At 36.0% G+C, this 27408-nt stretch overlaps 2 protein-coding genes across 2 annotated transcripts; one reads left to right on the top strand and one right to left on the bottom strand.

The window, feature by feature from the left end:
• Positions 1–1059: 1059 nt before the first annotated feature.
• Positions 1060–3053, top strand: LOC114360974 (uncharacterized). Its single transcript, XM_028315867.1, has 2 exons — positions 1060–1288; positions 1710–3053. Exons 1-2 carry the CDS (start codon positions 1277–1279, stop codon positions 2340–2342), a joined length of 645 nt encoding a protein of 214 aa, XP_028171668.1. The 5' UTR covers positions 1060–1276; the 3' UTR covers positions 2343–3053.
• tim (timeless) lies at positions 2598–27408 on the bottom strand. The gene is made up of 17 exons (XM_028315866.1): positions 27122–27408; positions 17293–17402; positions 16655–17205; positions 13060–13213; positions 12499–12749; positions 11367–11671; positions 10915–11275; positions 10041–10232; positions 9866–9966; positions 8801–8999; positions 8035–8252; positions 7079–7548; positions 6791–6991; positions 6403–6586; positions 6144–6251; positions 5089–5274; positions 2598–4364 (listed from the first exon to the last, which is right to left on the bottom strand). Exons 2-17 carry the CDS (start codon positions 17387–17389, stop codon positions 4178–4180), a joined length of 3765 nt encoding a protein of 1254 aa, XP_028171667.1. The 5' UTR covers positions 17390–17402; positions 27122–27408; the 3' UTR covers positions 2598–4177.

The following is a 27408-nucleotide window of genomic DNA, read 5'->3' as shown; positions in this document are numbered from 1 at the left end:
AAGTTTTTCGTGCTAGAGGTACGGAACTATTCTGTTCGATGCGACTGCCAAGGTACGACGTTAAATGAATAACCCTGATAGTCACGTCACGTCACGTCACCCCCAACCGTCACGTTGACGTGTTACGCGCGTTCTTTCGTCCTTAGGCTATAGCTGAAAATCAGTGGTTTGCTTTTAAGTAAACCAATTACTGAGCTATTGCCGTTTTGCATTGCTGCGACACACATTTCTGTATATAATTATGTGGCGACTAACGATCTACTGTATACATTAGTACTTAGGTACCTAGATTGATCACGAGATAAATAAATATAAATAATAATAAATATCCTTAGACATTTTACACTGCGCTTCTAGTCCCAAACTAAGCAAAGCTTGTACTATGGGTACTAGACAACGGATATAAACATACTTAAATACTTTTTTTTTTGTAAATACATACTTATTATACATAGAAAACACCCAGTCCAATACAAACAAATATGTTCATGCACACAAATGTTTGTACTGTGCGGGAATCGAACCCGCTACCTCCGGAATAGTAGTCCTTTTCGAACCACTACACCAAATACCTACATACATAAACAGAATATACAGACATACCTAAATGAAAACTAGTATGTAGATCGAAACGGCACCATCAGGCGGTCTTATCGCTAGGAAGCGATCTCTTCCAGACAATCCCACCTAGAAACCGGGAAACCCAGACGCTAACTGAAGAAAACAGATTCTTACGAAATCAGGATGTTAAAGCTGTAAATTGCATATTTCCAAAAACAAAGAATACTTACCACCTTACATTGCCCGCGACGATAATTAAGCTAAACTAATTAAATTCTTTCTTGTACTAATTGAAGGACTTTTTCTTATAGGTACCTAAATAAAGTAGGCCTATTTATCATAATTTGTATATGTAATAACATTTAAATTACTTAGCAAGTACTATTCAAGCTTGTTTTTATCGAGGCGGGCAATGTAATGAATGTTTATAGTTTATACAAGCATAAGTTACTGTTTAATTAGATAAGTAGGTATTAAATCTTGAAAGCCTAAAATATATGTTTGGTTACTGCTGGAGGCGCCGGAAGTAAACAACTTGAGTGCAATCCCCGCCGCTGTCAGGTCGCAAGTGACTGCAGAGGAAAGTAATTGGCCAGTGTGCGGCAGCCAGTCTCTCGCCTGAAGAGAATGCGCCATATAAAAGGCTCTCAATACTTACACTTGTCACTCGAACATTTCTTTAAGGCGCCGTGGACGTACGCTCACCCACGACACAATGGAAGTTCCGGTTAGTAAAACATTGCTCTAGCTTTTAACATTTTTTTGTTTTGTTGGAGACTTCGAAGTAACTAGAACGACCAATACTTATGTAACATCAGCGCAGCGTACATTAAGTTTTATAATACCGGAATCGTGCTTTTTTTCTTTCTAGCTTGCAGAAAAAGATTTCTTACGTCAGTGTGTTGCGCTACATTTTACATAACAATATTAATTTGTGTCACAGTTTTATTGTTAACTATTAAATTGTCAATTGATCTCAACTCATACATTATCATTTTAGGATATTTCCTCGTGTTTTTCCCACACCCTCTGTATATACAATTTCAGTACCTATTTCATGAATTCATGCAAAATAATGTAATACCTATTAATTGTTATGTTATTAATATGTTAGGTATGTACTTACATAACATCGTTTTTTTTTACAGAAATTAATAATATTACTATGCTGCACATATTACTGCGTAGCATCGCACCACCAGTCCCACATCATTCCTGTAGAAGGCTACGATACCGAACTGCAAGACCTTGGACAACATGTAGAGATACCTGAAACACCCGTGAAGGTGATCAAAATCACGAAAACCATTGCTGTTAAAGTACCAGTGCCATATCCCGTGAAGGTACGAGAAAAGGTGCCTTATCCTGTTCACGTGGCCAAACCTTACCCCGTGCCGGTCCCACAGATAATTAAGGTACCTCATATCGTTTCACCCAAATCTGGACACCAGCACGAAGGTGGCGATGAAGGCAAAGCTTACCAGGTCCAGGAAGATTCGTGGTCGAACGGAGAAAACTCTTATGCGCCTGAAGGACATTCCTTCGAAGGGGCACACTCAAGACAGGGCCAAAATTATGGCGAAGATTCTTACGGAGGCTCACCGATAAGTCATTATGATTCGCCAGCCAGCAGTTACTACGGACATTCTGGCAATTCAGACAGCAATCTCGGGAATGACTCTGATGAGTCAAAGAGTTATGATCAAGCCATAAAGGAATACTTTAATAAACATCAGCCTAGCGGTGATTCAGGCAGTTCCAACAGTTATAACTACCACTGAGTAAAATCTGTAGATCCGTTGTCCTCTGTGTACCTGAGTCTAACTTATAATGCATGTTAGACTGAATTTAAGTTACCAAAACTTTATGAAACAAAAACCGATACCCAATTGCTTTTTTGTTACTAGATGTGTACTTATGTAATATTGTTAATTTTGTATGTAAGTAATGGTAATTTATTAATAAAAGATTGTTTATAAAATCTATTTATTTCCAACATACACATAATTATATTTTTTTGATTATCACACCTTAACTAGATACTCCAAATAAACATTTACTTATTTCAAATACAACTAATAAAAGATATTCTCAAGAGACATTTAAAAACGAAGTGCACCACTTCCACACTATAAATTTTGTAGTTTTTATCTATTACTTTCATAGGTTACTTTTAGGTTTCCTTTTTTGCTTTTTGCAGAACTTTTGTTGTTTTTATCATTACAGAGTATGGAGCTGATTTAAATTGGAATAAAATTAATAACAGCAGTACAATAAACGAATAATATAAAAAACACAAAAATGTAACATTTAAAATAATTTGTATAATTTTGAAACTTAAGACTTATATAGGTACTTAATTTTATGCATTAAACCTAACTTATATAATATGGGAACTATTCAAGCAATCACTATATCTACCTTTCGCCTGCGATAGGTAATTTTTTATGGTCTTTGCCGAGACATATTATAACGACGGTGGGTATGTACTTCGTGAGAAGTATAAAGAAACAATCCAGTTATAAATAACCTTAAAATCAAATATGAAAATGGAATTTTATTGCATTAATCAGAAAAAAATACAATTAATAATATTAAGCCAGCAGCACTCTTCACAGTGCTTATCTCTCGTCGTTTCGTTGCTTATGGATATCACAAAATATCAAGTTACATAAATTTTAAAGGAAAAGAACATTAATTCGCAGGTCATTTTATGAAAATGTGAAACCAAGGCATAATTAGGCCATAATTGATTTCTAATCAAGAAAATAGTAAGTTCATATTTTTTAAGTATAATAGATTAAAATACTGATGATATGAAGCATAAATTATGAAGACTTTACACGCTACGGGTTTATAAAAGACTAAAAATTATAGTTCTGGTAATAAAAAACGTGCGTTGTATAGAGAATATTGAGCGACGTCTTTCTTTTATAAATATAATTCATTGTATTTGTTTTATGGCTTGTTCTAGTTATTATTAGATTATTACCTCAGAAACTATGGATATAAATGAGATCAAGTCGGCGATTTTCCCTAACGCTCTATGTATTGACCATATTTCAACCGTCACGCGACGTGGTAATTCGATCGATAAAATATCGAGTCTTATCAAAAATATATTAACATGAATAGTCCTCCTCCTATCATAATAATTGCGATGGCCATACAGCCTGTATAAGAAAATATCATTTATTCTTGACCATATTTTAATAATTAATTAATGTATCTATCACTGGGTACCCTGTATTAATATTGTCTGATGATATTAGTTTTTCTGGCTAAGCTATATTCTTGCTTTATAATAAGATCCTCATTATGAAAGTTTTTTATGCTTGGAAAATACTTTGAATACAAAATTCAACTCTGGTTCAGGTTATCCAGTACTTTATACATTACATTTTATTTTTTGATTCAACATAAATCATACTAATTTTGCGCCTTAGTATAATTTGTGTAAGTGACAGGACCTCAGCGATAAGATCTCAACTAAACGAGTTGGTATAAAATGCTTACTTTAAACACATACTTACATCGATTTTTATTATAAAATATATTACGTAATACGTAGCCATTGTTTATATTGTTTTAGTATATTCTAAAGTGGCACGCACATTTATAATGGTGGTGAATATTTAATTCGTGGCCGTTTACCGGGACTCCTGATTTCTGTGTCGCTGGAGTCGTCTGCAGGTTTAGGCTTCACATTTATGATCGGGCGTATCAACACTTCTGGCTTTTCGTCTTCATCTGACACGTACATTCTGGTTAGGTCAGAGGCCACTGAAGCCGTCTCACACACGCTGAAATAAAGGAATAGATTATATTAAACACACATTAGCATTTATCTAAGACGAAAACTTATGATACTAACTGCAATGAACTCTCAGTCCTATCATCCTATCCTAAGTACCTAGTAAGTAAATCCTAAAATTATTAACGAGAGTATAAAAATATCTTAAAATTGTATCTGTAAAGTTTTTCTTCAAGAAAACAGACCACGAGACGTAAGACGAGCTATTCTTAAATTATACATTTACAATTTTTGGTCGAGGGAAGCGCGGGGTGCGAGGAGTTTGATCCGAGCAAACCGAGCGTCATGTCACAAGTCATGTAGTGTGCGTGTGCACTCATGGATAATTTACCGTGTACCGACACTCAAAAATTAACGGAAGAATAGGGGTGTATTTGGGTAAAAAAACTAGTTTTAATTAGTCCGTCAGTTAACTCGGTTAACTTATCAAAAAATACTCGACACGTATTTTTCACTTTTTCAAACTAATGAAAGTTTAAAGAGAAAGCGCGCCAAAGTTAAAAAAAAAATAGCCCCGTGACGTCAATGAGCGTATAAGCGTGACGGCTATAAAGCGCAGCACTTTGTGACGTCGCGCGGAACTTCAACGCACCATAACATTGTAATTATTTATTTGATCGACAATTAAAAAAATACGTGTCCCATATTTTTTAGATATATTTTTTTTTTTAGAAAACTAGCCTATGGTGGGACGCGTCTTATTTGATCTTTACCTGTTGTTATAGAACTCGGTGTCTGCCACGCTCGCGGCGAAGTCCTGCTTGACGGCCAGCGCGGCGGGCAGCGCGGGCGACGGCAGCGGCAACGCGGGCGCCAGCAGAGCGGGCGCGGGCGCCGGCGCCGCCGCCTCCGCCATCACCACATCCGAGCCGCCTTCGTCTGCGTCCTTCAGTATGCTCCTGGAACGACGAAATTAAACATGTTATTAAGTGTAAGTATTTTTGTAAATGTTATGACTTAGGCCCAGCACAGACGGTGAAACGCAACTGCAACGAAACTGCAACTGCTAGTTACTTTTGAGTTGCATCTAAGTTTCTGCCATAGCGTCCGTTGAGGGACCACACATGACGCGACCAGTTTGAAAGTTTCAAGTTTCAAGTTCCGTCTGTTCTGGGCGTTATGGTTCAGAAACGTGGCCTCTCACTATAGTTGCACAGCGTGCTATGGAGAGGGCTATGCTCGGTGTTTCTTTACGAGATCGAATCAGAAATGAGGAAATCCGTAAACGAACTAAAGTCGCTGACATAGCCCGACGGATTAGCAAGCTAAAGTGGCAATGGGCAGGGCACATAGTACGCAGAACTGACGGCCGATGGGGCAGCAAGGTTCTGGAGCGGATGGCCGCGTAGCGGAAAACGCAGGGTGAGACCCACAAGGTGGACCGACGACATCATAAAGGTAGCAGGAAGACGCTGGACGCAGGGCGATACCAACCGGGCAGCATGGAAAGCATTGGGGGAGGCCTATGTTCAGCAGTGGACGTCCTATGGCTGAGATGATGATGATGATTTTTGTAAAGTCCGGTCACCAAGCAAATAGAATATCGTCCAATGACTCTAAGCTACCCATCCTTAATTAACCTTATCATGCGCGGGTATAATAGCAGAGTTCTCAATAATCACATCTTTACAATATGTAGTGAATTAGTGATGTCAGCTTTCAAGGCTGATGAAGATTAATTCTAAAAGTGCCATTTTGACTAGTCCATATTATTTTCCTTTTGTGACGTATTTTATAAGATACCGATATAAAATATAAAAAAACTCACTCGTCAAGGTTTAAATTTAATTTGTACTCTTGTGACTTTTGTACAAGTTCAAACCAATTTGATTTGTTCATATTATCGTTTGCTTCCGTGTTGAAGGACGAACCGGGCCTGGAACAAGTAATAAAACAATAAGTATAATATTTTTAGTACGAAATAGTATCTATAGATAGACGACAACACATGATTTTTTGTTGCAAAATAACACCTATTCACCTATCACAACTTATAGCTAGTTTGTACTTAAAAATTGCATACTTACATTGGAGTGAAATTAACCATGGCAGCAAATTGTTTTTGTTTGTGTATCTGGTAGACGCTTTCGCTTGTTACAATCATGGTGACATCTTTCGTGAGTTCTTTAGCCATCATCATTTGACTGTTTGGCTGCAACTTTTGCACGTCACTGCTATTTGCTATATCATTGATTGAAAACTTTAATTTACCTGCAAGAATAACAAAATAACAATTTAATAAACAAATAAATATATTTAATTTCATCGTATAAACTACAATCGAATCGAAATCAATAAAGGGTTTCAAAAATCGTTCTTAGTAGTAGCACTGTTTACTTGACCGAATTTTATTTTTTATTACATACTAGGATAAAACAAAGGAATGTTATTATAAATAATAATTATAAAACTTACTTTGGTCGACATACAAAATTTTACTCGCAATCTCATACAGAATATCAGCAGACCAGAAATGAGGTATACGAATAAAAACCTTCCCGGAATCGACGGGCATGTTAAAACCAAGCTTATGCAGCAACTGTAAAAACTTCAGATCTTTACAAATCGATGCTTGCTCACAATTCCACGGAACTAGTGGCACAGACTGATTGAGCACTGAAAAAAATAAATATTTTTAGACTCTATCCACAAAAATTGTGTTCTAGAAACACAAGGAATGCAATTCATGAAGTCCGTACTTACACAATGAATGATATGAAACAGGAGATATAACAGGCAAATCGTCAAACTTTTTCTTAATAGTCTGCAATATGAAATCCATTTTCGTAGTATTATCTTTTCGGCATATCTTTGACCTTTTCTCAACATAAATCTTAGCGAAACAAGTCTCCAGTAAGACTTTCTGGACCCATTCTAGGAATTTTAGATTTCCTTCTTGTGTCAGCTGTTCACAAAGTTTAGTTATTTCATCTTCTCTTAATTCTTTGTTCATTTGTAACGTTTTAGCACTTCTTTCATTTTCTCCTTTAGTAAGTTTGTCAAATTCTTCTTTGTCTATCAAGTTCTGCTTTAACAATTCTTTGATAATGGATTCTCTCGTCTTGACTACTCCATCTTCTTTGAACATCTTGACAAGCTCTCCGATAGCATCGGAGAATGCACTGCATTGCATATAATTCCAATTCAAAGATGACAACTCATCATCAGTCCATCTGAAATAAATAATTATGAAATATTAAATATCTTTTAACTGCTAAAACTAAAAAAAGCATGTCTGCATGAACTAAAGTTACAATTAACGAGTGTTTTCGGATATATTCAGTTATATAATTTAATTTCAGACTAAGTAATTTAAGAACTCGTAATTTTATAAGTCTATTCACGTTTTAAGATAAGTTTTCGAATTTTAATTGAAAAAAAATCATATTAACTAAGAATTATTTATTTCTGACCTCAAAATTACTATCTATCTACTATATAAAAATAAGTCGGGTTTTCCTCCCTGACGCTATAACTCCAGAACGCACGAACCGATTTCCACGGTTTTGCATTCGTTGGAAAGGTCTCGGGCTCCGTGAGGTTTATAGCAAAGAAAACTCGGGAAAAGGGGGTAAAACGGGATCCACGCGTACGAAGTCGCGGGCGGCCGCTAGTAGCTATAAAAAATAAAGACTGAATATAAGCATAAGTCAACCCACCTGTCTTTCGACGAATCATTATTCCCACCGTTCGTTTTCTTCTTAGCATCAGCTTCGGTGGTTTCATTTTTGTTGGCGTTTGTAGGCGCCAGAGGCTTTACAAAAATTTTGTCATCGTCAAAGTTCTCCGTATCCAAGCGGAAATTGGAAACACTTTGTAACGTATGAGGTTTCTTCAAGAACGTATTTATAATGTACTCTATGAGATCAGACCAGTCCTAAAATGTATTAAAAGAATATTTATCACATGGTTTTCAAAGTTTAATAATGAAAAAGAATCCTACAAGTTTGTATGTCATACAAAGTCATTTTAATTGTACATAGTCTGACCATTGAAACCAATTAAGCAAAACTTGTGCTGATATCAACACTGGATTTAATATAGCATTAAACAGGGTGTAAAGGACGGTTTGACGGTTCAGCAGTTTATTATTAACTAGATATTCTAAATTTCCTTAACATCAGTGTAGTTAACTGAGAAGCTAGTCTACAATGAATGTTAAGTATAAAGCTATCACTGACTTTGTTGCGATCGTTTTCTCGATTGTCGGGTCCTTTCCATAAATCGCAACACAATATAACACATGAATAATTCACCACATTGACAATATCTACAACTAACAAGTGGATACATTGAAACTCTGATGTTAACGCATATCAATATGCGCTGACGCATTACGCCAGTTAAAAAGTGCTACAATATACGCAATTACACGGCTGCCTTATTTAAATAAGCATAAGTAAGGCAGTGTTGTTTTTTACTTACATCACATATTTCAAATTCTGATTTCCAGATAGAGGTAAACGTTTTTAATATCTTTGGTTGAAAAAGAGTAATTAGACTTTCTAGTTCTCCGCCGACATGGTGCATTATTGTGAAAATGCAATCATTCACAAATTCACCATTAGCTGTGTAATCTTCTAGCAGCAAACCATATTGATGCATTACTTCTGTGGTGGCAAATCTATTTGAAAAATAAATAAAAATCAATGTTTTGAGCCCACCCTGAGAGATGGTCGAGAACCGTCACCTAATATCGGAGTGGAATGACGATTTGAACAGACTCTCAGGATTTACACAGTTTGGCCCTGAACAGAATTTAAATTTGTTAGAATTATAAGAAGCACGTTTCGTACCAAATATGCGCGAAATGTTTTTTGAATTATGAGATTCAATTTTTGAATATTTTATTGGCTGATTTTAATGCCCACAACACACTTTTATCCTCATTATTTGTATAAAAGTTAGCAAGTTATTGAAGAAAACAGCCAGCAACATTAATCTATACTTATAATAAATCTGTAGAGAGGTCAATTCTGTACATGAAATATATTTTCAAAATAACTATCAGGGGGTGATTAGTGATCGATACTGATGCCAAAAATGCAATCAGTAAAATTTTTGTCTGTCTGTCTGTCTGTCTGTCTGTCTGTCTGTCTGTCTGTCTGTCTGTCTGTATGTTCCTTATAGAAACAAAAACTACTCGACGGATTTTAACGAAACTTGGTACAATTATTCTTCATACTCCTGGGCAGGTTATAGGATACTTAGGAATTCCCACAGGACCGGGAATTAGCGGGAAAATCTTTTTGTATGAAAAATCTAAACTGCTTAAGTTAGACGGTTGAAATTTGGCATGCAGGTACCTTAGTAAACTTAAAGCTTAGTTACAACAGGATATTGCAAAATTCCCACGGGAACGGGAGTTAGCGGGAAAAAACATTTGTATGAAAAAATCTTAACCGTGTAAGATAGATGAAGGGGGTAAAACGGGATCCACGCGTACGAAGTCGCGGGCGGCCGCTAGTTTTTAATAATTAAGAAACTTACTGTTTAATATGATCGGGCATGTTAGTGGATCCATTGTACTCTGGCAACTTCATAACATTATCTATAAATGTTAATAAGATATGATTTGTTACCACGATGTCCTGAAAAGATACAAAGAAATATTATAATAAGAAAAATAAGTCAATTTACAAAGGTATTATGAAATGAATATTACCTGTAGGTACTGTTTTGTATGATACTTGGGATTATAATGTCGTAGTAGTAGAACCAATAAAGAACGAAGCTCTTCAGTTTCACACATTTTAATTTGCAATTGAATAAGAGCATCTTGATCATCCTTACACATGTGTGTGAACTTCTTGTATACTTCAATGGCTTGTACAAACTCCCGGATAGCAGTTACAACCTATTAAACAAATCATCTTAAGAATACGGTAAAAATTGGCCTAATATAAATTAGACAAGTCAGTGCACAAAATTATTACACATAATATGTGTGTACTCGATAGAAACATTTTATGTAAGGATTTAAGTGCTAAGTGCAGCATTCGAGCCTTTCCCGCTTGAAATACTCGTAATAGGGTGTTTCGAATAGCAGTGTCCAAGTGGTGATTCGGCGATAGAACACCTCTAGCCTTATTATCACCTTCGTGAAAGCCTACGATTTTTGAAACTGTGACATCTTGTAAAGTTGAAATAGACGCTACTTTGAAAAAGCATTCTGATGTGCTATCAACTGTACTTAGGTAAAATAATTAAGTAAGTAGGTATATTAAAGTTCTATGAACTGAGCTTCGAAACAAGCATTAAAATCGTTAATTATAACTTGAACACTGAAAAAAAATCTATGAAGTTGCTCGATTTTCTGTTCACTGCTTGACACCTTGTATATTTTTTCCAACATAATTAACGCCAATCAACATACGACAATGCGTAACACTGCAAAATAATAATGGCATTGCAAGCAAGAAGGACACCGGCCACTACAACGCACGTTGATGTACGTCAGACACATAAAACGTGATCGCAAACACGTGGTTTGTTATGTAATCGAACACTTGACATAGGTAAACAATCACTTAATTTACCAAGTGCAATCTCCGTATGCTAGGCTTCAGATCATTTCCGTCCAATTTGATAGCCAGTTCAAACTGCTCACACAGATTAACGCCTTCCGCAGTCAAATACGTCACTATATCAAACGAAAGCACAGAGCAAACGTGTTCCAAGTCCAACTCAATTTGAGTCGCAAATTTAAGAAAATACGTCACAAGCCAGAAAAAATGCGAAGTATCGATTTCCAACTGCAAGTTTGTAAGAATTTGAGTGTGGAGAGTCTGAACCAAGGAATTATATCCCTTCAAAAGGAAATCTACAGTAAATTCTTTCAATATGTTAGATATATCGTCATCAGTTGGAGTCTTATGCAACAGGCCTTGCACATTCATACTGAAAAAGAAAAGACACGCATAAGAACATGCTCGATTTAGTGCATATTATTATTATGTTGGGTTTTAATTATTTTTAGGTGGTAACTTACACGTTTGCCTTTCCTCTTTTTACTATTTTCTTTCTCTTTCGTTCTTGTAACGTTATTCCAGTTCGCCCCTTATTGTTTATTCTTTGCTTTGAGTTATGGGGCTTCTGATGAACGGGTTTCTTGGTTGGCAACTCGTCTTCATTACTGGATGTTGAAATAGACTCTTGGTTCTCTATCTGTGTTCCATATCCACAATCAGAATTTTCAGATATAATGGTTTTCTTTTCTTTGTTACAAGAAGACCCTTGATCACTGCTTTTGTTCTGTTCAGATTGATTACCGGAATCACAATTCATGGCTTCATTCTGTAAAAAAATTACATCAAAACCTCCAGGATTGTATGAATAAAAGAACGGTATTCATTTATAGCCTGACCAGGAACATAAAAACCCTGGCATAGAGGCGCGTTAATTGCATTTGATAGTGCAACACTGAGTACAGTCGTACCTGTGTTAAATTAATAGGCTAACTTTATGTATCAGGATTCAGGATTACGGGCTAATTTGATATTTTCATAAATTAACGAAAAAATATTATTATAGGTAACCTGATTTAAATAAATTAAATGAAACCATCAATCGAGCTAGAAGAATTTATTTTATTATTCATCAATAATCAAATTCAGAACTTGAATATTCAACTGCAATGTCTGCTCATGAACGCTTCAAACTCGGTACTTCTTTCCCAATCCCATAAAATTCAACACTTAGAAAGTGACAAAAAAATTTAAAATAGGTAGTTGAAACAAACCACAGCTAATTTTCATAGTGGACTGTACTATACGATAAACATGTCAGTCAATTTGACAACCTTTGTCGGAAACATTAATCAATGAAAATATTGTCCGAACCCTTAGTATTTCTCTTCGACAAATACTTTAACACATTGTGAACCACTTTTCTTTCACGACTATAAAAATATTTTAGCAATTTAATTCATAAAACCAATTGCGCACATTTAAAATAAAGTTTGTTTACACTTTGACAGCAATAGACTGACATGCAAGGTGACATGTCAATGAAGTTTTCAGTTACTGTTGCCATTAAAAGAAATTAGTACCATTAGTTTTCCGCAACATGGCGAGGGTTTTTATGTTCCTGGTCAGGCTATAAATTAATAGAGTCACACACACCTCAGGGTTATTATTAACAGATTTTTCACGGTTATTTTTTTTAAAAGAGTTTGCATTGTGCTGTTTAGAGTTAGGTGGTTTAAATGGCTCGTTTGCGTTTTCATTGTTGTTGTTGTTCGTCACTGAAGAGCCATTCCAATCATCGCTACCAGAATTTCCATTTGGCTCATCATTGCTTTTTCCACTTCCGCCGGTATCGGAAGAGTCGGATGTAGGATCTGACGTCAACATCGGTGATGAATCTTCACTGCCTAGGGCGTTAGACAAAAATATTACTAAAAAAAATTGCCACAGACAACAGGACGTCAAGCTAAGCACTGTGGCATCGTAGATTGAAGTGCTGTCGACTGACATTTTTTTAATGTATTTCAAAAATATCATTAGCCGAAAATGTAAGTCTACCTTAAATGAGATCGGAGAATAAATAAATAAAAAGGTTAATTATAAAATGATTTTGTCTAAAATGGAGTAATTTATTGTATTTCTCATCATTTTTAATAAGCCTTTTGGTTGAACAAAAAGAAGAACGTATTCGGTTACTGAGCTACAACTAGAACCAACCTCTATCTGGAGGAGAAGTGTTACTCTCATTATCCTCTGAACTTTCGGATAGAGACGCCTCGAGCCACATATTAAGAAGTTTATGTAACGTAACCACATGTTGATCTTTATATAGCAATGCGATCAATTGAACCATAGTTACACCCCAATTAGTCTGAAATGGAAAAAAAATACAAAACACACATCTCGACTCTTGAACAATTTTGGAATATCTGAATGTACAACACACACATGCGAAAACGAACACTGAAACAAAGCATTCCCCTTCAGAAACCATAAAATGTAGAAGTTGTTAAGTACTACGACTGACAAAATATTTCGACATTCTAAATTATTATAAGGTGTTTGCCAACACACAGACGTGTAAATAAACGAAGCCAAGTAAAATCTAATGAAAGAAAAATAAATAAAAAACATTTCACTTAACATCAGGTGCGATTGTGGCGCAAAAAATGCCATACGTATAAAGATTATGTAATATTAAAGCAATAAGTATAATCGTAATCAAATACATATGATGTCACAAAGTGGTTATAATCACATTCTAATTGACCTACGAAATAAATTTGTATAGGCAGGTTTACAGATATTTAAATCTCTGGTAATTTATTAACTTCAAACATAAACACAACCACCTAGGTTCACAATTGTTATTTTCATATAAACGTAACATTTATGTTATCCGATTACCATAAAGCCAGCCAAAACTTTACTTATGATAGATTTCTTACATTTCGTAATAGTCTACCGTAAACGTCGGTTTGTGCCTTTACGACATTCTAAATTTCCACAGACGTTTTATAATTCAATTAATAGTCAAACGAACTTACCTGTACGTGAAGTTCGACTGTAATTATGCGAAGTTGTTGTCTCGTCCGAAGATGATGAAAGATAACTAGTGTNATAATTAGGGTGATTTACTAACTAACCAGTCTCATACGAACAACAGCAGTAAGATTCAAACAAGTTTGATCCATGATGCCGCACGACTATTGTGTGAGCCGCCCACCCGTAACCCAAGCTTATTTAGCTTAACACAAGGGGCTGGACGGGACTATTAGTAATTTGTGCAATACAAAGTGCTTATAATCTTTTAAAAAATATTTTTATTGCTGTATTTAACCTTCCTTTCGTATACTAATTTATGCGTCAGTGTCAAGTCTGCGATTTTTATTCTTTGAAATTTTCGTAAAATGGCTGCCGCCGCGGTGACGCCTTGTAATTAACAAATTAAAATTAAATTAGTGTTTTAAAGTGCATAAATGTACAACTTAATGGTAAAAAGTCATTCCTTGATTTTTACTTAATATGTATCTGGAGTTATTTGAACAGTATTTTCGTCTATAGGATGGCATATTTCAAAAAACAAAACTGCACTCAAGCGTGTTGTCACAGCAACCGCTGAGCACATACTAATTGTATTTCGGTCCGTGGACCTATTTACATGCCAGAAACAGTCTAGTTGACATGTCTTCTCTAGTACGTAGTACATTATAACTCAATGCAACCCTCCTTCTGACACAGTTGGGTAATAAACTAAATGTATCAAAACATTTCAGTCCAACTTACTGTCAACTCGACGACGCGCTTTAGAATCAAAGATCGACTTTGAATTATGCCTTATTTTACAATTCACATTGAAAACAATATGCCTTGCTTGAACTTTTTCGACTTTTTCCCAAAAATAACAAATAGTCAAGAAGAGATTACAAAAAAATTGCAGCGGCTGACAGATTTCATAATTTTCTTTGACAGGTGACAATTAAACCATAGACAATTGCCATATGAAAAACACACTTTTCCAATATTTTTGTTTGCCATGAGATTCTGGTACACCTATACGTAGATCTACGTACTTTTTTTTCTGAGTCAAATGAAGAGAGTAGGGGTAGGTAAAAGTAATAAAACGACAATTTATATTACCCTAAAAGTAGTAAAGTACACTTTTATTGTGTATCATTTTCAGACAAATTAAATTTATACATAATTATATTTGTTGGAAAAAAGGAAGGAAGTTGAAAAATATCGAAATACAACAACACCTTCGAAATCTAAGCACAATCTTAGTTCGAAATATTTTTATAGTGTCAGTCGTAGATAGAGAAGTGTCAGTGACATTTACAGGGGGGCGCTGTACAGCATTTTTTCTAGGGGAAATGTCAAAATAACATTAGTTCCGACTTTTGCCACATGCCAAATAACCGTGATCGGAACCATGATCGAACTTTTTCGCGAAAGTAAAGGAAACGATGCCCATTCAGCCTATTTTGCAAATTTGATAGAAAATACGTAGATTCTGGGACTAAAGTTCGTAGGTTTGCAAGGAAGGCATAAAATACGTAGATCTACGTAAAAATACGTAGAGTTGGCAACCCTGGGTGGGACCTAGGTACGACTGCGTTCAGAAATATTTTATTTTAGCTTTAAAATTGTGTGACGCCAGAGGATGTAAGCCGGGACTACACTAGTTATCTTTCATCATCGAGGACGAGACAACAACGAGCATAATCGATAAGAAAACCGTCTAAGTGCGAGGGTAACTTGCCCTACGGTTTTATTTGTAATAATGACGTAACGGGCATTTTTATGGCATCCCGTGATTGCATCAAATCAGCATCATGGAGCAACGCTTATTAATTTTGAATCAGTTCCATCGTTACATTTGTTAAATTAAATTAATAACTACGTGTTTTTTATGAAACTCCGAATTAAAATAGTTGACATATACACGGTGTTGATTTCAATACTCGCCATATTTATTTAGATGATCTATTATGACTTATAAACGCATTATCCACCAAAAAAAAATACAAACAAAAGTGGAATTTTTAGCGAATATTTTCCGTGTGACATCAACCGTACTGTGGGCTGTGGGTCACAATACTGCAATACGTTTACACTGCGGCACCATCGAGCTACGCGGATTGCTCGCTTATCATGTAGGATAGCCTACTGAAGCAAGCCACGTAAAGTAGGTAGTGTAAATAGGTATTTTTCTTTGTCTAACTAAAATTAAAGTTCGTTTTAAATTTTTTCGAAGTCAATTTTTTTACTGCTTCGTGATCAGAATAAGCTAGTCAGCTCCCTAAATATGGCGAGGATTGAAATCAACAACCTACTTAAAGTACCTACCAACACAAACAAAAAAATTTAAGTCCATAAATCCAAAATGACAAATCAACAACATTACACAAAAATCATAAGCAACTACAATGGGTCTAGACAAAGTGCACATTATAATCGCAAACCAGTCGAAAAGACTTTTTTTGTATGGAGTTTTGACAGATTCGATCAAAAAGTGCATTTTGTCTAGGGGGCAGTATTAGGCAAAGCGCTTTTATAAATTTTGCTAACTGTTCAACAACTTCAAAAAAACTTAATATTAAGTTATTTTAATTAAACAAACATGGAAATACATATATATATTACCTTGTTGTCTTAGGTGTATTTTGGTTTAGGGCTTGTACTTTTGAGAGGTTTCTTGGTTGGGTTGCGTTTTTACCATTTACAATATGTGCATATTAATAAGAAAATATTATAATATGCACGAATGCAAGCGTGTAGCAATAAAATAAATAAAAAAAACAGTACTAACCGCATCCGGAATTATCATCAACTTGATCAAAATCTTGTCAATGCCTTGACTAAATATATTCCAAATAATTTGGTTCTGGATTGTGCGGCATGGACCATTATAATTTGGACTCTGACCACTGTTTTCCTCCGGTATGTGCAAAATATTTCTCAGTAACAACAAAGAATTACTTATGTTCGTACACTGTTCAGGTGTCAATCTTGCTTTTTGGTCAACATCCATATTTTTCTTTAAAAAATCTATTATTACTTTAGTTGCCCGGTGATCAGTGAAAGCAACTTTAGTTGTAACTAGTAAATTATTTATTTCAAATACCGTGAGTCTCCCAAAATCTGTTCTCGATATCATATCCACGGAAAGTAAACATTCTATTGGTATTGTTAAATTTACTAATACTTGAGTTAGTAATTCAATTGTTTTGTCTTCTTTAGCGTAAATTAGAAGAGGTATAAGATCTTTTTTAATGTTTTGTCCAAAACTAATACTTCGGCGATATGTACGTAAATATTTGTCTTCGGTTAATATATTGTGCAGAATAGTTTCCAATGCAGCTAAAAATAAATCAAAAATTGTACAACTTTCAAAATTCATCCAATTAAAAAAAATATAATAGAATATAAATAAAACACGTTTCATACCATTGCAATTCTCGTTCACGTGATATCCATCGGCTTGTGCATATCCAAGACTGCCAAATGTACTGTGTATCTGCGGACTTCGTAGAACCCACTCCATCTTCTATCTGAAACTAATTGTTAAAATTAAGAAAATAAATTATTCGCTTAGTGAGAGGTCAGGGCATGATCATATTGTACGGATCATAAATTCTAAAACAAAATTATTCTTGCCTTGCATCGCCTGTTATATCAATAAACATTCATTCTAATAAGTGTCCTAGTCAAGCACATTATTATTATGTGGTCACGCGTAAAAAACTTCATAAATTGAAATGAGGATTCTTTTATTTTTGCCATCCCTAAACAAAGCATTTTTTAAATGTCAGCTTGCTATTTCCGACATATCGGTAAGGTTTCCCGAAAACTTTTTGAACAAAATGGCTTTCATAAAAATAGCGTTTAAAGTTAGTAAAAGAAAGAACAGAGTTGTATTGTCTCTTTTTTGCCAAAAAAGTTTAAGTCAAAACTGAATGGTTACCAAATTATTCGACTTTTCTGAAAGGATAGTGCCAGGGTCTGGACCAAGTGCTGCCCAGAATCAACCCATAGTGCATTTTGTTCCTCAGGCCAATATAGAGATGTGCCGCTGAGAAAGTTCTCGTTCCCGGCAATATTCCCAGTGAGAATATTCTCGAGAACCGAGAACGCTCCCGGGAATATTCTCAGTGTTCTCGATAGAATACATTTAGTTTTAATTTTAATTTTGTTGTTTATGTGATATTATTTGTAATGTTTCGAAACTGGGCGTTAAGACTAGTCGTTATAAACAAGGCATGACACGTGTGAGTGAGATATTGCTGTCTTGCTCACTCTTTTCGTGGCGAACGCGTACCGCGGCTTTAGGACTCGGCTATGGTATTTGAACATCAGTGTGCCTCTGAGTTTTAAGGCCCTTGCCACCCTAGCGGATTGCAAGCGGATTCAAAGCGGATTTAAAGCGGAGCGGCAACGCGACGGAGACGCCGCGTGAAAATATCGTGAAGCTCCCCGAAGGCTGCCCAGCCGAGCTGGATTCGATGATTGACCTTTTTTCGAAGTTGAACCTACCTAACTGGACTGTTTGTCCCAGGTATACATTATTGTCAACAACTTCGAGTGTAGAGTCTCCAGCTTTTAGAAGAGTGGGTGCAACACGGTCTTTAGACATGATTTTTAAATCTTGTCCATGTTCATTTTAAGACCCACTCGTTGAGAGACTTTATTGAGGCCATCGAGCATTGTGCCTAGATCGTCCACGATCTCGGCCATGACTACGATATCGTCTGTTGTCTGGGTGATGTGCTCGCCGTTGATATTTATGCTGAATAGGTTTCGGGTCCTGGTCTTGAAACGGACTGTCACTGTGGCGTATTTGTACAAGCCTTTCAACACTTTAATGTATCGATAGTCAATTTGGCACAGTTGGAGAGACTGCAGCACTGCCCATGTCTCAATCGAATCGAAGGCTTTCTCATAGTTCACAAACGCAAAGCGGCTGATTATACTCATTGATCTTCCATATAATCTGCCATAGCGTATATTGTACAGTCGACAGCACATCAAGCTATACATTTTCGTTGCAAACTCGCCCCTATCGCAACTACGTAAGATACCGCAGTGTTTACGTTGACGTGCTGTCGACCGTACTAAAGCTATCTATGGTACTAAAGCCTTTTCGGAAACCGTCTTGTTCGGGGGGCTGAAAGTCGTCGAGCCTGCTAACGTGATAATTCGTAATGACTATCGAAAACAGCTTGTAGACATGGCTCAGAAGCGAAATGGGTCTATAATTCTTCAACAATGTCTTGTCGCTTTTTTTGAAGATGAGTATCACCATACTTCTTTGCCATGCCGTAGGCGTTATGCCCTCGAGGATGACGGAATCGAGCAGCTTCTGAAAAGCCTTTAATGCCGGCATTCCGCCTCAGCTCAGCCGTGATTACGGTGCCTTGCTGTTTTTCAGCTGTTTGAGAACCATTCTAATCTCGTACAGACTAATGTCTGGGATATATTCGGTAAGTGTCGGATCAATCTAGCTAGCACGTATTTTCTATAAAAATGTGTCAAATGATCCGTCAGACAAGCTATCCACAACTTATCCAGAAGTGGCGAAACAGGCCCTTACTAAGCGATTGTGAAATATGTCCTTAATGTCAAATAAGAATAGTTTAAAAAACTAAAAACACGCTTTTAATTACTAACAGCACTAAAAGGCCAAAAATCATCAGAATCCTGGACATCATCTAGCATTAAAGTGCTCAAAAAGACAAATCCAACGAACCCAACTCGATGAGTTTCCACCGTTTCGTTTAGGAGTTTCTATGGCCACCTCCTGACTCCATCATTAGGACCCTGGACATTATCTAGCACTTAAAGATCTCGAAAAGACAAATCCAATGACCCCAAACTCGATGTGATTCCGCCGTTTCGTTTAGGAATTCCTTTGGCCACCTTCCAGTCCCATCATCAGACCAGCTGGTACCACAATATTGTATTTTCATCTAATCCCATCCCAACTAATATTATAAATGCGAAAGTAACTCTGTCTGTCTGTCTGTCTGTCTGTCTGTCTGTCTGTCTGTCTGTTACGCTTTCCCGCTTAAACCTCGCAACCGATTTTGATGAAATTTGGCATAGAGATAGTTTGAGTCCCGGGAAAGAACATAGGATAGTTTTTATCCCGGTTTTTGAAACAGGGACGCGCGCGATAAAGTTTTTCTGTGACAGACAAAATTCCACGCGGGCGAAGCCGCGGGCGGAAAGCTAGTCTACATTATAATTGTCAAGTTTCATGATGATACAAGACTTAGAAGTACGTGTAATTCAGATTCTAAGATTCCATTACATAGTTAGTTACATACACGACGACCTAATAAAAGCGTGTTTAAAACGAAAAAATGGACAGTTACATTATTTTATTACGTGTAAAAAGAAATTTCTGTCATCTTACATATCATTAAAACGACATTTCACGACTAAAAAAATAAAATATAATAAAGGTGCAGTTGCCGAGAATATTGCCGGGAAAGTTCCCGAGAATATTCTCGGGAACACTGGGAATATAGCCTTTCACTGCAAATAGAGTGTATTGTTTAATATACACTTATCTGTCGACTTAATTTAATACTAATTTACTTAAGAAAGTTTGTTTATTTCCATTTGATAAACATGATTCTCAACCTTTCTCACTTAGGAGAACGCTCCCGGGAGCGCTCCCGAGAATATTCTCAGTTGGGAGAGCGTTCTCGGGAACGGCACATCAATAGGCCAATACGTGTAAACCGAAGCGCACTGCAATCTATCCCTGGAGTTATGAGAAAAAAAGAGTTTTGTTTTGAAATATTTACTTACAAAATATCATCGATATATGTATACGTACTACGCATAAGATTTCGTGATTTTGGCATTAAATAACACTCGCTATGTTGAACTTAACCATACTGCATCCGTACACCTTACTTTAGTGCGACTTATGCCTGTTTTCACCATCAATCCCTGATTTTTAAGTGACCCCTATGGTAACACATAACAGGCATTTTGTTTTCATGGGGGTCACTTAAAAATTAGGGATTGATGGTGAAAACGGGCATTAGACATTCTTTATAAGCGATCTAGCGCTGTTGCAATAGTTTGGTTAGTTGACAGAAATCATTATTTCCAAAATGAAGCAAGAAGTTTTAGTTCTCTATCCTTGCGAAAAATCAATTTATTGGTGTATTACAATCGATTTTATTGAAGTTATTGTAAGCTAAAACTTCTTGCTCCATTTTGGAAATAATTAATTTCGTTCAACTAACCAAACTACTGCAACAGCGCTTGATCGCTTATAAATAATATCGAAGTCGTACTAAAGTAAGGTGTACGGATGCAGTATGGTTAAGTTCAACATAGCGAGTGTTATTTAATGCCAAAATCGCGAAATCTTATGCATAGTAGGTATACATCGATGATATTTTGTATGTAAATAATTCCAAATAAAACTCTTTTTCTCTCTTAACTCCAGGGATAGATTTCAGTGCGCTCCGGTTTACAAATTAGTATTGGCCTGAGGAACAAAATGCACTATAGTTTCATTCTGGGCAGCACTTGGTCCAACTTCCATACATGGATTGGCACCGTCCTTTCTGACTTGTTGCCAAAAACCATTAATTGTGTATAAACTACTCCACTCTAAACATTGAATTGATACTTTTCTGAAAGCTGAATAAGATATCAAAAAGTGCTTGCCCATGACTTACTACATAATCTCAGAAATAAAAGGTCATCAGTAACAATAATTTTTATTTTTCGATTTTTTCCGAATTTCGACGTAAGGTATTGGAAAGAACAAACTGTACATGATAGAAGTTGGCTTACAAATTAGTAAACAACTAGCGATATTCATAAGCTTTCTAAAAAGTTGCAAAAATTTTAACTTTCCTTGCTGTTTTAAAAAAAAGCAGCCTAAGAGCGCAGTAGGACAAAAATTTCATTTTGATTTGTAAATTGAAGAGTTTAGATCGAAAAGGCAATAGAACATGAAGGACTTAGTGTATGTTATTGTGACATACATTGAAGAGTTGAGGAAGAGGATGTTGGTAGCTGCTTAACAAATAAAAACTTCACTTTCAACGCGAGTGACTCTAGTATAATTATTTTCAAGGAATATGTCGAGTTTCCCTGTCACCCTGTAGAGGTCAGTGGGTGCTAGCTTAGGTACGGCTATTATACAATTATACATAGTAACACTCAGACCCATCACAGAGATTAAAAATCATCATTTCAATTTCTGCCCGGCCGTGAATCGAACGAACCCGGGACCACTCTCTATAGTAGTCCGTTTCGAATCACTACACCAACCGACATAGTAATATCAAAATCTATACTTTATATCTTTATATCTATACAATATACAGGGTGTCCCGTAATGTAACGTCAAGCCGGAACTGGGTGTTGAGGCAAGTTGTGCTGGTTATCAGAAAAATATAAAAAAAAATCTATGTGGCATATTTTCAAAATAATAGGCATTTAAAAAAAATCTAAAAATTCTACTCCAGGTGACGGTCCTTTTACTCGTGTTGCCACAAATCTTCACTTTTTCCAAATTTTTTTTTTGTTATGTAACACTGAATAATGCTTCTCTAAATTGTTATCAAAATTACAAAACCAGCTGCTCCAGCTTGGATGAAAAAAATACATTATTCCCAAAAAAAAATTCAAAATAAAAATTTTGCCTAGTTTAAACTGACTGTACTGAAAAAAAATTGTACTACGAGAGTGTGGCAAGTGACGTCATAATTTGGGGCATTTAATAAGGATTCCAAAATGGTATAACACTTGGTAAATTATTGCTGTAATTGTCGACAATTTTTGTTTTTTTTTTGAAATAATCCCGGTTTTAACTGTATCTACCTTGGTTAAAAATTACACTGCACAACAGCATTTTTGTTGCATGGAATGTTTTTTATGGATCTAGTTGCATTTTCTACCCTGATTCCAAATCTGTACTCAGATTTTCGCTAGCAGCTCTACTTTTTGAGATGTGAAGAGTAGCTATTTTTATCAAAAAAACATTTTATGGTTTCCTGTCATATAACAATTTCTTTAACTATGTAATTAGAACAAAACTTTCTTTTATGTGACTTTTTTGAATGAGTTCGAGTGCTACTACTATTCTGGATAATCCAACAGTATTCAGCCATCATATTTTCACTCCAATAGCCCTGGTACCGCTCCTCTACGGCGCAAATATCCTGATGAAAGCGTTCTCACTGCTCCTCGCTTAAATCTCCAAGATTTTCAGGAATTCGATCAAGGTGGCTATGAAGGAGATACATCTTAATGCTCATGTTGTATTCAAGTTGCTGAAAGTATAGTACTAACTGATTGACGTGGTCAGGAAAATTGACGGACAACTTATTTCCCAAAAAGTTTTTTACGAACCAAACAAACTCATTCCAGGCATTTTTTTTAGCGTTTGTCATACTTTCAGTAAAATTTACATCGTTTATTAATATTTTAAGTTGTGGTACATCGAAAATTTCACTTTTTAACTTCTCAACACTCAATTTTCGTAACGATCCATTCGTTGAACATTTTCATGCGGACGTACTGTAGTACAGTACCTGAGATGTACATGGTTGGGGTTTTAGTGTATCAGTTGAACGCAGGACAGGTCTAGTAACTAACGGCCTATTAGAATAAACCCACTTAGAATGATTTGAGCGGTTAATTCCTGTTATGTTTACAACGCAGAAATAACAGTCGTCGTGGTGGTTTGACGGTTCCCGCCAAGTCATAGGACTAATAAGGTTCAAGGGATCCCTCTTGTTATTTTTCCATAATCGTAAAGACTCCACACACGTTTTACACACTATATTCGGTATCCAGGGCTTGTTATTTGTTTCCAACAGCCGTTGAAAGTACTCCAAATGGGCATTTTTCACGAAGTCTGACACATTTAAACAGGTTTTTTTTAATGTATATCTGCCACAAATGTGACAATTCTATTTGGATTGTTTACACAGGTCCTTTTAGACGAAGTCATTGCAAAAAAAGAAACAGAAACTAGTAAGACGTTGACGATAGCGATATCAGCAGACAAATGGAGAGTACATTTTAAGAGGGTACCTGTATCTCATAAACTAGAGCTGCTAGAAAAAATCTGAGGGTATATTTAAAATCAGCGAGCCTAAATTAGTAAACAACAAGTGAAAAATCTCATGCAACAAAAAAAAAGTTCGATTTTGTTGTGCAGTGTTATTATTCTAATGTGCCCAAAATTCAAGTTTCTGTGACTGACTATCGTACAGTCAGTCACAGAAACTTTTGTCACCATGACAGTAATTAGTAGTTGACATACTGTGACAAAAGTCACCCGTGCGCGCGCGCCTTTACTACCTGCTCTGCCTGCACTTGTACTTGGTAACAGGGATAATAAGAATATGAAGTTTTGGTTATGGATACGGTTACGGATATTAGAATAATATTATACCGGTTTCGGTTACGGTCACGGATGTGAAATCATTTCAGATTATCCGAAAGTTTCAGATAATTTCGGTTACGGAATTATTAGAATTTCAAAAATGTAGGTATANGAGAAATGCCCATATAAAAATCAGCTGCTTTTATGGTATATCGTACGCCTAACTTTTACGGTGGCCTTTGCTGTATACGAGGGTCGAGGGGTGTTCAGAAAGTAATGAGAATGGGATATTTCTAGCCATCACAAAAATCTGAAAAAAATTGGGCAGGTAGAAACTGGTAAAAAATTCATTTAAGTTCACCATGGCTTTTAAGATTTACATTCATCTAAACGCGACCAGTCGGAAAGACCTTGTTTTCTGTGGCGCCCGTTCACAGCCCAGAGTTGGGGTGGCACAGCCAAAAAAAAATGCGTTTCAAAATGGTCAAAAACCCATCATATTCTCTAGATACTCTCAGCTACGTTAATAGCTCTATTGCCATGAGTCTGCGCCGAGTATAGCCCTTTACCCTTATGCCTGTTTTCACCATCAATCCAAGTGTCTCCTGTGGTAACACATTAACAGGAATTTTGTTTTCATAGGGGTCACTTAAAAATTAGGGATTGATGGTGAAAACGGCCATTAGTCTACTGAAAGGGTGCAGACATCCACTAAGAATGGATTTTACGAAACTCCACCAATATAAGAGGGTAACACGGGGTCCATGCGTAGGTACGAAGTCGCGGGGCCGCTAGTATGAAATAAATAAGACCAACCGCAGCTCTACATAATATAAACTCTATAAGTAGATAGACATCTAGCTAGAGCCTTTTGAAAATGGATGAAGGCTGATAAAAATCGTTGCAATTAACTTTAAATTATTTCGAAAATCTGGGAATACAGTTATAATAAAGACTAAGTATCTTTCAGAAACATTTCCTTACGAATTGATTCAAACGGAATTCCAACTGATCTTTGGAGGATCGGGTCTAGTAAAAAATATATTTAAGCCAAATAAAATAATTAAATGAATTAAAGAAACACCTACTTAATTAGTTATTGATTAGGGAATCGCGGAATCTGGAATCATCTCCGCCTCCGCACCACGTGAGTGCGAGTTCGTCCTAAGAGTCAATAGTAGGTCACGCTCACCAGTCGCGTGTACCGGGCACGTGCGCGCCGCTCCCCGCCCGCGCTCTAGCTTGCGAGGGGTCGCTACGACGTACAAACGCACACCACTCCATCCGCCAACGCGTCGTTTCGTTCGCAAACAAACATAACCATTGTTATGAAATTAATAGTAGATTTTAGAAATATCTACCAGAGATCAATAAAGGCTTTTACTTAGCTTCAGCATTTAGGTACAATAATAACTGACTGAAACTATCATGAAAATACTTGTCCCATATTGAAATTAACAATTGAAGGTACTATTTCCACATCGTCAAAACACTACTACTAGGTATCTTCAGTGCCATATAAATAAATTTGTAGTTATATTAAAGCAAACTTGATGTCATAAATAAGGCATTCTCTGCCAGTTAATCTAATAAATAAACAAATAAATCATACCTATTGTTGTTAATTGTCTTTGTGTTTTAACAGGGTTCGAAAATATGCTTATGAACTATCCTTATGTTAACTTCTACACAATTTATAAGCTGTATAACTTGTGTGCCAGATGCAATGCAGTGACATTCAGATTCTTTATTGCATACCTAATAGGGAACATAGGTACAGGTGCAGATACAGTTACAGGCTCAAGTGCTTGTTCCCAATGAGCCACACCCAAATAAGTAACACTGTTACACATTGGGAAACAAATTCCCATCCAGTCGCACTGGTACTGAGGTGGAATTGTGTAAAGCAATCGTAATCATTTGACAGTTCATAACATACAATTATTCTGTAAAACGCTTTATTTAACTGACTTTATCGTATGTTATGAACTGTCAAATGATTAAGATTGCTTTATGCAAATCCACCTCTGATCACACACATTAAGTAAAGAAAAGAATCATACATAAATATACATTAAAAATTAAAATAATAATCTAAAGCTTACAGTAAGAAAACACAAGTTAATGAGTAAGGGTGTGAATGGATGGGATTTTTGTTTAAGAGTTAATTTTTTTGGATGCGACTCATTGGGAACAAGCAGGCTCAAGTAATAATCCATACTAATATAATAAATTTTGTCTGTCAACTAATCTAATTTCTAGATTGGACTGAGAAGGACATAGGCTACTTCTCATTGCCAAAATAAAACTTGATTGCAGTTTCTTTTATAACAAATAAATAATTGTTCTTGAACTGTAAATACAAACAGACTTTCTGACACAGATCAAAGTACACTTGTGCAAAGCTATCCACCTAACAAAAGTTAGGTGCTAAAAAGCAATCCCTCAAAAAATGACATGTTAATGAAAGTGATTTTTCTGTCTACCTTATCAAAAACTTAAAATTCGAACATGGACTGTATTTATGGTAGACATAAGTGGGTAAAATTTCTAAGGGTAGTATTGTTTGTTTTGACTATAATAAGAAATTTAAACAAGCATTGTGATTGCTGAGAAAGACACTTGAACACTTTTATTGATGCACATTATGCATTGGCGTATCTATGGTCATTATTTAGGGGGGCCTGACCCATGACATAATATTGTGGGTTGGGTATCATAGCATAGCTCATGAACTAACTCATGAACGAGTAGGTTCGTGATTGATTAATAAATAAGCCTGATTGTAAGCACCTACCTATTTTATCACATAGAGAAAAACAACTTAAACAACAAATACAAACACTTAACGTACACCTGATTCCAAGCAGTGCTGAGTCTAAGTAAAGGTGATTTGTTTGTACTTACTATTAATCCGTATTAAACAGTATGTCATATGTGCGCAAATGCACTAGAATCCACATAAAATATTAAATCCAACAAACACGGTACGTTTAGCGCAAGCACTCATTTATCACCAATTTGGTTCCATTCGTAAATTTACTGTTTTTAACTACACACACAAGTTCACATGTACTAAAAATTATAAAAATAAGATGATTGTTCTTGTTATTCGTGATGACAAAAATGACATTATCAGCAGCAACTGGCAGCAAATAAACCGATTGACACTGTGTGACATGACAACAACACCA

Source organism: Ostrinia furnacalis, unplaced genomic scaffold (genome assembly GCF_004193835.3).
Source record: "Ostrinia furnacalis isolate ACB-3 unplaced genomic scaffold, ASM419383v2 OfSCF5354, whole genome shotgun sequence".
Classification (NCBI taxonomy): Eukaryota; Metazoa; Arthropoda; class Insecta; order Lepidoptera; family Crambidae; genus Ostrinia; species Ostrinia furnacalis.
Note: the sequence above shows the minus strand (reverse complement) of the source record. Positions and strands in the feature narration are given on the sequence as shown.

Coding starts and splice junctions, on each gene's coding strand:
- tim (XM_028315866.1), bottom strand. CDS start 17,389: ATGGAGTGGGTTCTACGAAGTCCGCAGATACACAGTACATTTGGCAGT. Junction 9,000..9,865: donor ATGCCCGATCATATTAAACA/GTAAGTTTCTTA, acceptor TTTTTCAAATAG/ATTTGCCACCACAGAAGTAA. Junction 5,275..6,143: donor TTAAATTTAAACCTTGACGA/GTGAGTTTTTTT, acceptor TCGTCGTTCCAG/GAGCATACTGAAGGACGCAG.